This window comes from Sceloporus undulatus, chromosome 8 (assembly GCF_019175285.1).
Source record: "Sceloporus undulatus isolate JIND9_A2432 ecotype Alabama chromosome 8, SceUnd_v1.1, whole genome shotgun sequence".
Classification (NCBI taxonomy): Eukaryota; Metazoa; Chordata; class Lepidosauria; order Squamata; family Phrynosomatidae; genus Sceloporus; species Sceloporus undulatus.
In genome coordinates, this window is record NC_056529.1 from 9053021 (window position 1) to 9068506 (window position 15486).

The 15486-nt window shown below is 41.0% G+C and overlaps 1 protein-coding gene across 2 annotated transcripts in view; it reads right to left on the reverse strand.

Annotated features, from left to right (window-relative positions):
- NRN1L (neuritin 1 like) overlaps window positions 1-13411 on the reverse strand; it is a 14722-nt gene extending 1311 nt beyond the window's left edge. Inside the window, exons 1-2 of one of the 2 annotated variants that reach the window (XM_042438108.1) lie at window positions 13278-13411; window positions 1652-1817 (exon numbers count right to left, since the gene is read on the reverse strand). In XM_042438108.1, coding sequence (XP_042294042.1) covers window positions 1652-1817; window positions 13278-13341 — 230 coding nt within the window. In that variant the 5' untranslated portion in view covers window positions 13342-13411. Of the gene's footprint in view, window positions 1-1645; window positions 1818-13277 lie in introns of both variants that reach the window. The other variant, XM_042438107.1, reaches the window with a different exon arrangement.
- Between the last annotated feature and the right edge of the window lie 2075 nt (window positions 13412-15486).

The following is a 15486-nucleotide window of genomic DNA, read 5'->3' on the forward strand; positions in this document are numbered from 1 at the left end:
AAGGGATCTTTATTTAGGCCTTGCAACTTCCTGCAGTTTTGGACTTCACCTCCCAGAAACCCCAGCTACATTAGCCAATGGTAAAGCACTGTGGAAATTGCAGCCCAAAATATCTGGAGGGCCAGAGGTCCCCTTTCATTTAGCCTCTCCACTATCCCCTCCCCAGCTAAAGAAAAATGAAAAGGAGGGAAATGAGATGGGGTGGCTCTGCTTGCATGAGGCATCACTTGACTGAAGGAACAAAAAAAGGAGGCCACAATAAACATGGCTCCACCTCTATTAAAAAGATTTTCAAGCAGTGGAGAAATCCAACAACACTGAGCTTGATGTCCACCTCCCCACAAAGTTGCAGTTGTATCTGAAGAACCAACAACAACTAGTACCAGTACTGTTATTAGACTGGGGCTGCTTTCATGCCTGTCCCTTAAAAGAGTTATGTAAGACACAAAAGTTTGCTTTCAAAACTGGAATAGCACTTTGGGCAGTTCCTTTGAAGGGTGGATTAAACTTGGAATGTATTCACCACCTCACCAGTGCAGTAGCCATTAGTCACTCCTGGGTTAGAAAAGGGCTAGGACCAGAGCAATCCAGGTTCAAATTCTCATTCACCATGGAAGCTGCCAGGCAATCCTGGGCCAGTCACATTCTCTCAGCTCAAAGGATTGTTGTGAGAGTAAAAAGATGGTGTGTCATAGAGGAAAAGAGGGCATTGAACTCAATGTACTCCAGGGTAAGGGCAAACTAAAGATGTTCATACATAAGTAAAGTCCTGCTGGATCAGACCGAAGATCTATGCAGTCTGGCATCCTGCTACCTCACAAAGCCTCAGGCAGTGTCTCTGGGAAGCTCACAAGCACACACTCACTTGTCTTCCCTGGTGACTGATCCAGAAGTATCCTACCTCTGGAGCTGCAGGTTCCATAGGGACCAGCTGCTTAATTAGGATGTTGTATCCGATGTAGTGGGATACTTTCTAAAAGGCCAAATAAAATGTGTTAGTCTTGATACCACAAGCCTCTTTGTTGTTTTTGATATTGAGTGACTATACTGTGACATCCAGATGACTGACTCTATATCACATCACATCTACATCTCTTCCTTTCCTTCCCATCACTTGTTTTTGCAAGGTCTTTCCTGTGTTTGGTTCTATTTATTTTTTCTTCCTGCTTCAAGCCTCCTTCTTTTAAATTCATGCCTTATGCCGGATGCAGCACACCTTCCCTTCATCCAACCCCCCCTTGCACTCCAATTTCTCTTCTCCCACCCCCTTTCACATATTGGTCAGAGTGTAGGACAAATCCAGGTTCGAGTTCCTACCAAGCCATGAACTTGACAACCCAAGACCAGTCATTCTCAATCAGCTTGACTTACTTCACAGGGTTGTTGAGTAATAGAGGGGTATAACCTGTTTCAAAGAAACAGACCAAACAAGAAAGGAGGAGGAGTAGCATTATATGTCAAGAATGATAACACCTGTAAAGAGATCCATGACTTAAATCCTAGAAGCCAAGTTGAAAGCATGCCCAGTGTCTGTGCCAAGGAATTATAGGGGTTTAGTCTAAAAGAGAGAGACAGAGACACAGAGAGAGAGATTTTCCCCAAGCTCTATTCTTATTTACAGATGACCCAGGAGAAAGAATCCTACACTGACTTGCAGATAGTGTCCAACTCCTGCTGTTCTTGGTTGCTGTCATCACCCTGCTGTTGTTGAACGCTTTGAGCCATGCTGTCCCCAAGGCTGATCAGGCACTCAGCAAACCCCTTGTAGATGGCATTGCACTTCTGGCTAGTTGCACTCATGGGCTCCTCGGATAGCACTGCAAGCAGATGAAAATAGCAAAACTCAGCTTCATATCATCGCCAGCATCAACAGTGTACCAGTTAGAATGGTGTCTAGGGTCAAATTCAAGCACAGTCACAATTAAACTTTTGGGTCCATTCTTCTTCAGCCTAATCTACCTTGCGGGGCTGTTCTGAGGAGAAAAGGGCCACATATGCCATCTCTAGAGAGGAAGGACGCAATATACAGTATGTGTCATAAATATTAAAACAAGAGAGACTGAGTTTCAGGATGTATAGAGAAGGTTTTATTCCACAAAGTAGCTCAACATGTCTTAAGAAAGAGTTGTATTGTCTTCTTCAAGGGCCAGTAATAGAAAAGGACAGGGGACTGTACATTTGCATTAATAATTACAAGCCTCATGCTTGTTAAACTGCATAGAAATAAATGGCAAAACTATAATGTTCTGCCTTCCATTCCAAAGGCTATCAGTTGCCTGGCATGCTACTTTGGAGATACACCTTTTCTGAAATCCCTGCAGGTTGATTTTCAAACTACTTTGCAAGTATATGAAGAGTAACCTTTTATATATATATATATATACAGTTTTATCTGGTTCAACATATTATTTATTAATGATTGCATTCTGTATGAAGAAGGCCATTCCACTTCTGGAATGAAACCTTTTGTGGTCATCTTAAGATTCAGTCTCTCTTTCAAATCTCATTGGATGTTTCCAGTTCCATATGTTTTTATGTACACATATATCAGGAATCAACTCACTGTCCAGCACTTAGAGTGGCTAGGCATTCCTTATACAAAGGATGTACCTTATTTGTGGGCTGGAAAGCTTGTCTCTTATAGGGCTGGCAGGTGTCCCTTTTTGTAAGGGATGTCCCCCTATTTGAAGGTTGGAAAGCTTTCCTTCTCATATAGATTAAGATGTGAAAAAATAATGTATTTTGGGATGTGGGCCCTCCAGAAAGGCAGAAACCATTTATCAATTTCAACACCTTAATTTCATAGAGAATCACATGACTATACTAACTGAAATCAATACTTTCATTTGGTATTTTAGTAGAACTCAAACTTGTTAATAGCTCCGCTTGTCAACCCTGCATATCGGAACTCCGATTGTCCCTTATTTCTTTTTTGGAAACCTGTCAATAGTTCTACATGTAGCCCATGAGAACCAAAGGTCTACCCACCCCTGATTTCGCCATTAATTTTTAATTTAATTTAATATTTATTTTCCCCCTCTTATCATTTTTTAAAATTTAAAAGTCAAAACTACAGCTCATTCTACTAAAGTCACTTCTGTTTAAATACAATTATTGGACTAGAAACAACAGTCTAGCTTGGCAAGTAACTTTTAAAAAAGTAATTTACTTTGCTTATTCCAGTGGTGGGAAAGCAATTCCTTTATCATTAAACAATACAGTGGTAAGAAAAGTCACAGTGTTATTAATTATATTATTCAAAATGTTAAGTTACTTCCTATTCCATTTTTAGGGGGGAAATTAAGATCAATAACAGTATGGTGGCAACCAGCATGGTGCAGTAGTTTGAGCATTGGACTAGGAATCTGGAGACCATGGTTCAAATCCCCATTTAGCCATGGAAACCCACACACTCTCAGCCTCAGAAAATCCTGTGATAAGTTTGCCTTAGGGTTCTCATAAGTTGAAAACTTGAAGGAACACAACAACAACAGTATGATACAAAATCAGGGGGAAATATATTTAAAATGCTTTAAAATGCTCTTTAAAAGTAACAAGAAGTAGTAATTAGAGCAGTGCTACTCAAAATGGTGGTCTAAGACTAATGCTGGATCTCAAGCCACCAGCTGCCAGTTCAAAGAAAATTTCCAAGAAAAAAGAAATAATCATTTCCAATAACACAAACATGTTGCGGGTTCCTGACACACTGGAGGGAAATGCTAGTGGATTACATCAGACAGTTTAAGAAGCAATGAAGTAGAAAACACCACTCATGATGTGCACACTTGGATGCACATGCATACACACACACCTGTCTCTGTGAGTGGACATGCATAAAGTAGGTTGGTATGTTACTTTGGAACGTCCTACCCCACCTGAAGAAAACTGCATTACTTGTCATTTATTACTGTCAAAATATGAACCCAGTAATGTTGACATTTACGACTGGTAGGACTCAGCACATGTAACAATCCAAAGGCATGGATGTGTGCACGTACCCATGCCATTAAAGCTGGCCCAGCCTTGTCCGGGAAGCGATGTGCGCCTACGCAAGGCAGACACAGAAAACCACCGGAAGGTATTTTAGCATCAGTACAGGAGGAAAACAATTAATATTTTAAAGGCACTGGCCTAGTTCAGTCTGATCAAACACATCCCTGGGCTTCCCAGCTCCTCTGAATGCCCCAGCAGGAAAAGGAAAAAGTCAGATGGGTAGTGCCAAGCCAGAGATGATGGGATCCCCTCAGGGGAGGTCAAATGATGCTGATTAACACACTTAGGCTGCATTCTCACTGCAGAAATAATCTGGTTTGACACCATTTTTAATTGCCATGGCTCAAGGCTATGGCATTCTGGGAATGGTAGCTTGTTGTGGAACCAAAAATGGTGTCAAACTGCATTATTTCTGCACGGTGGGTGTAGCCTTAGAAACTGCTCCCATATCTGTCCTGGATGCCAACCAGTCAAGGCCAATTGTATAGACTGCGGGGCAAATTGTCCAAATTGGGCATGCCAGAGACACCCCATTTCACCCTCCTCTCTTGGCAGCAGGGCAATAATTTATGGGAATCTTCTGAAATATTTGCTTAGAAGAAGCCTGGAATATGAGCCACCTCCCTTTTCTCACTCATCACACAGAGCCACCCACGAGAGCCTCTTAGCCAGCCATTAAACTCCCAGCATGATCCCAGCCCCCTAATCCCTGTACTGGCTCAAACTGGGGTTGCCATTAGGCTCAAGCCCCATTATCTTAGAGGAGCTTTTCATTATCAACAAGGACCTCGCTGGCTAGGTGGCCACTTACAGACTGCCAAAAAGAGAGGACACAAAAGAGGACAGAGATATGCACAAAATCTCCATCTGATAATTCACATGTCTAGCTGTAAATTTGGAAACAATTGCTGCAATTTGAACAGAAATACTACATATCTCACTGTTGTGGACAAAACTGTGATCAGGGGCCATTCCCACTACACAAAGATAGGGTGACCAAAATGGTGAAGGTTCTGGAAACCAAGCCCTATGAGGAGAGACTTAGGGAGCTGGGGATGTTTAGCCTGGAGAAGAGAAGGTTAAGAGGGGATATGATAGCCCTGTTTAAATATTTGAAGGGGTGTCATATTAAGGATGGAGCAAGCTTGTTTTCTGCTGCTCCAGAGAATAGGACACAAAGCAATGGATGGAAGCCACAGGAAAAGAGATTCCATCTAAACATTAGGAAGAACTTCCTGACAATAAGAGCTCTTTGTCAGTAGAATACACTCCCTCAGAGACTGGTGGAGTCTCCTTCTTTGGAGGTTTTTAAACAGAGGCTGGATGGCCATCTCTTAAAGGTGCTTTGATTGTGAGTCCCTGCATACCAAGGGGTTGGACTAGATGACCCTTGTGGTCTCTTCCAATTCTAGGATTCTATGATATTCTTCCACTTTAATTGCCACAGTTCCATCCTATGGGAAAATGGGATCTGTGGTGTGGAGAGGTGAACTCTCAAGACTCCATTGGATAGAACCACTGCAATGAAAGTGGAATAATACCTCTATAACTGTGCAATGTGAATGGGCTTCAGGTGATCTGTGTGTCATCCTGTTCAAACAGCTGACCAAGCACTTATGGGAAACCTGAAGTTCCCTGCTCTCCAATCTGGGAATTATTTAAAGTAGGCATGGGATGGACAGCCCTTGAACAGGGACACTGCTTAGTGGCAGGTGACCCAGTAGAAAGAAGCTGAAAACTTGCCAAGAAAACTCCATGATAGGATTGCCTTAGAGTTGTCATAAGTCAGAACCAATTTGAAGGCACCACCACCAACAACAACAACCAGGGATTCCCTTTGCCTACTCCAATATAGATGTAAGAAGTTGTTGGGTATGTTCTGAAAAGCACATACAGAGTTAAGATCAGAAGATCACAGGCATTTCATACAAGTCCATTTGGTCCACATTTCTAAAGCTATCAAACAAGCTAATTCATACTACTCAGACTAATATATAGATCATGACAGAGTAATCATTTTGGCTGCATACTTATCCAAACTCTATAGTGCACACCACAGTTCAAATATTGTCCACAAAGTGCAGATATCCAGGGAAATTGTGTATGAAAATAAATGGAAAAAACCCAGACTGATAGGGAAAAAAACAAGTGACTAAATAGATGAAAAACTGACATGAACCCAAAACTGACTGATTTGCCCATCACTAACCCTACAACTCCTTCTAGAATCATTTCTGATGTCCAAGAATCCCACAGCAAGATGTGCAGTGTTCCCCTCAGTAATCACACCAATGGAGAAAAAACTTTCTCAAAAGAAGAGAGCTTCAAAACTCCACATCATACATTCGCTTTGCAGTGTCAGTAACAGCTCTTTAAAAAATGGCCAAAAATCATGTGACAAGTTATGTATTCCACGTGCAATGAGAACGGAAATGACTTGCCATATAGGCAGACTGCTTTGGTTGACTCCCTTGGATAGCCTTGGTAGACTCTAATAGTTGTTCAAGTGGGGAAGGAACCAAGTCTGCAACATGAGGAGTGAACCTGTAGAACACAATTTGTAGATTTTAGCTCCTTGTCACTAGCACATGCTGTCATTTCTGATCCTTTCAAAATGTTTCCATTAGGCTTATCATCGGTCTTGTTCCATTTCCACAATAATGAGAACTAGAAACCTACAGCATTTTTGTTTTCAAATTAAACTCCAAGTTCTCTTGATTGTAACATGAGACCACTAAGACACACCGACCTAACACAGAGTGCTCCTGGAGCTGGTGGCTTTGGATCTTTATATTTGTCACTCATATTTTGAGTAACCTTGTCAGAGGCTCTGCAGGGTCACATCCTGGTCACCCAGGGCAATTTGCCAACCTAGGATGAGAAGGCCATAGCACCCGCAGGTGGCAAGCCATATGTTAGTCCAAGCCCATAGGCTCACCATGGGATTAGAATTAATCAAACAAATGAAAGTCACACTCAAGGACTCTACATTTAAACACATCTGTATTGCAGTATCCATAAGATTAGGAATGGGTTCCTAGCAGCGTCATTTCAGATTCTGATATGCCCTTGGGCAACTTGCTTTTCCATAAGGATCCCTCCATAAAATGATTCTACCTCTTTATCACTCTGTGACTCATCTTCCACTTTTGAGACCAATTTGCATTTTTGCCCAGAAAGGAAAGCAAGCACCTGACTATGTTAAATTGTGATAACTCTGTACAAGATAAGTTCATAGGTACTCCTTCTTCCATTCTTCTCCGATAAAGAACTCTGGATATCTCAAAAAGCCTGTACAGTATATCCCAGAATTAATAAGATGATATAATGAAATACTTATTTGAAGCACTTCTAAAAGTTTAAACATTTGACAGGAGGGGGTTACAATTTGAGTGCCACCATGAAACAAATATTTTTGAAACATAGTGCAATCTATTGTGAGCAACATACCTTTAAATTAAAAAAAAAACTGCTCAAAAGTACAGTGGTGGGAGTAAAAAGCCAACATAGGAGGGAAGTCATGCTAGACTAATCTGATCTCTCTTTCTCTTTTTTAAAAATAACATTACCAGCTTGGTAGATGAAGGGAATGAGGTGGATGTGGCACATCTTGATTTTGGTAAGACCTATGACAAGGTCCCTCACGATATTCTTGCAAACAAGCTTGTAAAATGTGGGATAGATAATGCAACTCTTAGGTGGATTTGTAATTGGCTGACTGGCCAAACCCAAAGGGTGCTCTGCAATAGCTCTTTTTCATTCTGGGGAGAAGTGACCAGTGAGGTTCCTCAGGTTTCTGTCCTGGACCCAGTGGTATTCAACATCTTTATCAGCAACTTGGATGAAATAATAAAGGGCATGCTCATCAAATCTGCAGATGACACCAAATTAGGAGTAGCAGCTAATACCCCAGAAGAGAGGATCAAAATTCAAAATGACCTTAACATTGATATAGGATGAGGGACACCTGGCTTAACAAGACTACATGTAAAAGGGGTCTAGGAGTCCTGGTAGATCACAAGTCGAACATGAATTAACAGTGTGATGCGGCAGCTAAAAAGGCCAATGCAAATCTAGGCTGCATCAATAGATATATAGTGTCTAGAAACTTTAGATCAAGGGAAGTAATAGTGCCACTCTATTCTGCTTTGGTCCTCACCTGGAATACTGGGCCCATTTCTTGGCACCACAATTAAAAAAGGATGTTGGCAAGTTGGAACATGTCTAGAGGAGGGCCACCAAAATGGTGAAGGGTCTAAAAACCACGCTTTATGAGGAAAGGAGCTGGGCATGTTTAGCCTAGAAAAGATGATTACGAGGTAATATGATAGCCCTGTTTAAGTATTTGAAGGGATGTCATATTGAGGAGGGAGCAAGCTTGTTTTCTGCTGCTCCAAAGACTAGGACCCGGAACAATGGATGCAAGCTATATGAAAAGAGATTCCACCTCAACATTAAGAGGAACTTCCTGACAGTACCAGTTCAAAATCATTCTTGCTTGCCAAGGTTGATCCTGTCTGTTTGATGATGATGATGATGTTATTTCTGGAGGCTTTTATTGTTTCAGTTATATTTGTATGATGCCTGCTACCCACAAGGATTAAGAACAATTTAAATATGGTTAAATTAATAATTGAAACAAAACACTGTCTCCAAAAAGGAGATGCATGAAGAGCTTGCTCTAGGTGTTATCAGGACTGGCCTGAGAAATTTTGCTGTCTGAAGTAGACTACTTTCTTCTCCTGCTACATGTACAGACTGAGAGCTGAAACTTACATTAGCATTAGTGACGGAACAACATCTTCCAACACACCAAAAGCAGGAAATTAGCTTTAGTGACCCAAGGCAGGACTTTTGTCAGCATTTTCACCTTCCCATCCCTTGCTTTCTAAGGTGGCCATCCCACTGTGCCTAACGGCAGGGCGTGTTACCTTTGAGAACAGAATCACACACATTAATATATAGATGGGAGGGAGATAATAGATAAAATAGAAAACTATATAGCTCTCCTACCCTTTTAAAGTAAGAGTCCATCTCCCAACAAGAGGAAAACACAGGACTGCGCTGACAAAAAAAGCAAACATTTTAATAGCTGAAGCTAGAAGAAGACAATTGTTGCTGAGATTGCATTCACGTCCACTCCTTTCTTTGTTGTCACCTATTTATTAATTCCAGTCCCTGAGCTACACTCGGAAGAAGAAGAAAAAAAACCCTTTATTAAAGATCTTGGGGCCGGCCATCTCTATAAAAAGCTGAGAGTGCTCTTTCAGGGCTTATTATTATTATGTGAAATAATGAAAGAAAAGGCAGGAGCTCTGAAAAAAGAACAGAAAGCTCATGAGCATGATATTAAACTTCAATTTAAAAGGAAGATGGAACGAAAGAACTCATATAGCTGCATCATATATTAACTATCATCCCCTGTTCCTGGTGAAGCCTGGTATTCTAATTCTAACAGGGCAAAGTGGGAAAGACACTTTCTCAACCCTTTTACCCTGAAGGAATCCTTGAAATAATTTTCAGGTCTCAGGGAACCCTGGAAAAAAACAGTGATGTTGTAAAATCACAATCACTTCTGAAACCCCTAGAGATATCTCAAGGACCCTATGGCTTCACAGAACCCTTTTTGGGAAACCCCAGTGTGAGGTGTCCCCAACCTGATCATTTTCTACACTCCCACCTAACTTCAATTCCCAGGATTCTCTAGAGGAATCCTACCAAGACAGCTAAACTGATGTAAGCCCATACATTGGACCATATTAGCATGTCAAGGCAATCCCTGATGCACCTCTGCTTTAATCCAGTCTTTTATGAAAGGTTAACAAGCCATGGTTCCAGAGCTTTGGACATTTTTTAAAAATTGATTCATTACTTCTTGCTTTAAGAAAGGAGCATACTGTATTAACATTACTCATTACTAATGAGCTGCATTGCTCATTACTAGCATGTTGCCACTTTTATATACTTTAAAAATATATTTCTAAAAATACAAAATTGCTCCAAAATAAAACTCCTTTGACAAGGTTTAGGAGTAAGAAGAAGATACTACTCCTTATGCTAAAAGAATGACAGTCATCAAGTTATTTTTTCCCCAGCCATTAAGTGAATTGTAAAAAGCAATTATGTTTACTAGAGTTATAATCCAAACTGTGATGAGTTACAGTTAGAATCGTGGTTTATGCAATTTACTTCCAACTTTTACTATCCAACTAGCCACAAATCACAATCATTACTGGCTTATAAATGCTGATTTCTATCTTGGCTTTTCCTACTCTCCAAACCAGGAGCTACAGTTCACTCTTGTTTTCTTACTCTGAAACAGAAGTTGACAAAGGGGACAGGAAAGAACCAACCTACTAAGCAGAAAGGAGACCCAATACTTAGTTGGAGTCTGAGAAGATTCAGAGCAAGAGTCACAGCTCTGGAACATAAAACAGAGAATGCTGTCAGAACCTATGGGGCCCTAATGCTATTTTCATGTCTCATGACTCCTCCAGACAGTTTGAACCCCCTTTTTTCAGTAAAGAAAAGGGGTGAATTTGCTGCTTCTAGAAAGAGCAGCGATTCACCTTTTAAATATGGTATAGCTCCCCTGCAAGGTTTCATATTTAAAAATCCCCATTTAAAAAAACCAGACATGGACTGCATGGAGTCCTGTGCGCTCTGCATGCAAGCCCCACTAAACATCTGAGAAGGAAGAAAATGCTCTTCCTCCATGCCTCTCAGGTTGCATCCGCACTGCAGAAATAATCCAGTTTGACACCATGGCTCAATGCTATGGAATTCAGGGAAGTGCCCTGAACAAACTACACTTCCCAGAATTCCACAGCATTGAACCATGGTAATTAAAAGTGGTGTCAAACCGGATTATTTCTGAAGTGCGGATGCAGCCACACTGCTAATAATAACCTCAGCCACCAAAACAGGGACTAGACCCAAATCTACATGAAAAGAAAAAATGAGGAACCTCTTCTTTGTGGGAGGCAGTGTTGCATACTCCTTCATTCCAGATTAATCTAAACCGTGACACCATGCCATGCGCATTAAACCCGATGCTACAACCTAGCTTGTGATTGTGATATGTTCTATACATTATCCATTATAAAAATACTTTCTAATATCGATCTATATCTAATTGTGGTCTTTTCTCTTTAAAGAAAAGACCACAATTAGATAGTTTTTCAGGGTATGTTTCTGTATGCCACATGTCTACCCTCCTGAAACTGATTCAAAATACAACTCCAGATAAAGAGAGATTTACTCCGATGCAGGAAGGGAAGAGGAGAGAAAGTGAATAGATCGGAGTGGATCACGCTGGACTAGGGAAACCAGGGTTCAAATGGTACTGGAGCTTGCTAGGTGACCCTGAACCAAGCCAGCCTACCCCACAGGGCTGTTGTAAGGACAGAACGTGGGGGGGGAGCATGCATACCTCTACATATAACAAATATATGCATGTATGCTTCTCATCTCTCCTTCACCATTGCAATCATTGGGGTGTTTATATATATATATATATATATATATATATTCATAAAACAACAACTAAATCACACTTCCTCATGATAGGTTTTTGTTCTATATGCTTATTAACTGGTTCTAATTGATGATTTTAACACCGGATCTCATTTTCCATTATATAACATAAAACTAACCAACTAGCAGTAATGATTTTTCTTCTTCTTGGCCCTTGATTCTTTATCTGCCCGGTGTAATTTTCCCATGAACCCATTTGCTACTTGAATTGTTAAAATATCTTTCAAAATGCTAAGCAGCAGTCCACCTCTTTCATTTTGCTAACACAAGTCCATGGTAAATTTACTCACACACAATATGTATGTTTATATATGTGTGTGTGTGTACATTTACCATAGAATTGTGTCGGCAATTTATAGTATGTTCACCCTTTCCTGCATTCATATTCCCAGGCTGGTCTACCAAAGGGATAAAAGAACTAAAATGTGAACCAGAAAAGTTAGCAGATAAAATTCCTTTATCCCATTTGTATACCAAGTGAGCATACTATAGATTGGTAACACAACTCCATGGTAAATCTACACATCTATGTCCATGTATGTGTGTGTGTATATACATTTACTATTAAATTGTGTTGGCAAATTGAAGGAGATGCATTCCAGCTACAATAGATAAATTTCCTCTGCTGCCAGGATGGTCTATGGGATAAAAGAGCTGTATCTGGTCACTTTCTTGGTTCACATTTTCGTTGTTTCATTCCACTGGTAAACCACACTAGGAACCTAAATGCAGGACAGAGTGAATATACTATAAATAGCGTGTTTGTATAAATTTACTATGGAATTGTGTTAGCAAACCAAAGGAGACGGACTCTTGCTATATGAGAGATAGTTAGGCAAATTTCCTCTCTTGCCAGGATGGGGAAAAGGAGCTACAGTACATCTGGTAACTTTTCCCCTCAATGTTTGCGAACCAGGATGGGGTGAACATACTACACTGCTGACACGGTAAATCTGTATCTAGATAGGTATCTATAGACAGAGGTACATATATAGCCATGCACACACATATAGGTATATGCATATGTGTGTGTGTCTATATCTAGATAGGTACCATTTAGATAGGTGCCTATATAGATACAGATAGAAAGAGGTACATATATAGGCAGACATATGTGTATGTGTATCTATATATATCTAGATCTAGATCTAGATAGGCACCTCTCTCTCTATGTATCTAATTTTATATCTAGATAGGTACCTAGATAGATAGATAGATGGAGGTACATATATAAGCACACACACATACAGTATATGTAGGTATATGTGTGTGTGCTTATCTATCTATCTATCTATCTATCTATCTATCTATCTATCTATACCTATATCTAGATACCTACATAGATAGATAAGCACACACACATATACCTACATATATATGTGTGTGTGCTTATATATGTACATCTATCTATCTATCTATCTATCTATCTATCTATCTATCTATCTATCATCTATCTATCTAGATCTCTCTATATACCTATATCTAGATATCTAGATAGATAGATAGATAAGAGAAAACAAATTCAAATGAGAGGAAGGAGGGGCTTTTCCTCTTTCCACCTTCTTTCCCTCAGTCTTTCTCTCTCTCTCTCTCTCTTCATTTCTCCCTCTGAACTTTTCCTTCTCTGGGGAGAAGGAGAAGGAGGGCTCCTCTCCTCGTCCTGTTTACAGAAACACGTGTATATCTATATACACACACACCCATCCACACGAACACGTATCCCCCCAACGCCCTGGAGTAAATCTTACCCAGGTGCAGAGCAGGGAGCAGGAGGGCCAAGGAGCCCAGCGCCGCCCGACAGCAGCAGCCCATCCTGGCCCCAGAGAAGAAGGAGAAGGAGGAGAAGGAGAAGAGTCTCCCCTCAGCAAGAGGCAGCAGCAGCAAAGCAAGCCTCAGGGAAAGGAGGAGGAGGAGGAGGAGGAGGGCCCCGCTTGGCCAGGCGCCTCCCTTCGCCTCTGGAAGCGGGGAAAGAAACGCCCTCCTCAGAGCCAGAGCAGCCCTGGTGGCCGTTCTCCTCCTCCTCCTCCTCCTCCTCCTCCTCACAAACTCATAAACATGGCCACTTTGAGGCTGAGAGAGTGTGACTTGCCCCTATGGCCCCCTTATAATAATAGGGTTTTCTTGGCCATTATCCTCAGGAAGGGTTGCCCTCGCCTTCCTCTGAGGCTGAGAGGGGACAGGGGTCCTGAAGCCAAACCCCGGTGGATAGATAGAGAGCAAGGAAGACCCACTGTAATAACCCCCCTTTGAAAGATAGCCCCACTTGGCCATAGAGCCCCACTTGGGCAAGTCATGCTGAGGAGGAGGAGGGAGCAAGCTTGTTTTCTGCTGCTCCAGAGAACAGAACATGGGACAAGGGGTTAGGACTGCAGGGTGAGAGATACCTAAGGTCTCCTAAACATTAGGAGGGACCTCCTGGCAGTAAGAGCTGTTTGATAGTGGAATATATAATCTTGGAGTGTAGTGGGGTCTCCTTCTTTGGGGTCTTTAAGCATCTGTCAATGGGGATGCTTTGACTGAGAGTTCCTGCATGGCAGGATGGGGTTGGACTGTGCTTTACAACCCAGCCAATAGATGATAAATTATTTGATAACATTATGGCAAAGGCAACTATATCCAATCATTATTTTTGCCATCAGTGAGGAGGAAGAGCACCTGTAGAAACAAACCTCCTTTCTGACATTGCTAAGAACAAAACAACCAGCCGGGCCTCTGAGAGAATGGCGTTATCTGCCCCCCTTCGGCACAAGAGCCAGCTGGGAAGGGAATATTTCAATTCAAAATGCTTTAATCTCTAAAGCCCTTTTTGGTATTGAGTCACAACTGGAACTGGAATAAGATACGCCGCCGTGCAACCCATTTGTGCACAGACCTCATTCCTTCCTTTCCAGACAGCATGGATCCCCCCTCCCCAGTTCAATGTAATGGTTTTACAAAAGCACATTTTGACTCATGCCCAGGATGTGTTTTAATCAGTCACAGATAAAGGTGTAATCTTTATCGGTTGTTTCAGTGCACAAGGAGAATGTGTGTGTGTATATTTTTTCATTTACTGTTTTTATTTTTGAATATTGTATTTGATAAAAGCATACAATCCAACACAATATCAGCAATGGTTTCTCCCTCCCTCTTCCCTGCAGCCCTCTTTACTGAAATTGGACTGTAAGATTCTCAAGCAGAATGGCAAAATATGACCTGAGTAGAGGTGCCTCCCTATTGTAAACCTCAGGTAACTATCACTACTGTAGTCCAAAGCCTTGTAGTCCAAATATCACTACTCTAGTCCAAAGCAGCATGATGCAGATGGCAGTGAATCTATACCTTTGATTTTTCCTTGTACTTATAAACTGATACCAAACTACCTCAAATTTGTTAGTATTTAATTCTTCCCTCTGCAACTTTTATTTTTATATGCAAGTTTGCCATTTAACACTACATACCTGTCTAGCCAATGTCTCAAAGTTAATCCTTTAATATCTTTCCAGACAGATAAAAGGATCAATCCATCTATTGTAATTTGTTTTCTCAGTCAAGTCCAGTCTGAGACCAGAAACAAAACGAAAGCCAAACAACTCTCTCCTCCTCCAAATATGGATCCTGGGACCTTTTAACCAACTATGTTTTAATGTACCCATTTGGATATAATTTCTCCAGCAGAGTAATTTCTGAATTACTAATACATTGTGGATTATGGTACCATCTATGTGTAACATTTAACACACACTCTTTAGCCTGTGCAGAGATAGTTTTATATGAGTGTAATGATCCCTACCAGGGATGAGTTGCAAAACACTGAACCAGTCACACTAAGTATAGATATACCTCTGTTAACAAAGCAGATGCATCCCTGGCTGTTATTCTTTAATAGAGAATTTAGTACCAGAGTCAGGAATAACATGGAAAGAATAGGGTTCCTATTGTGCAAAATGAGCACGATAATTCGTTTCAGCAAAATTT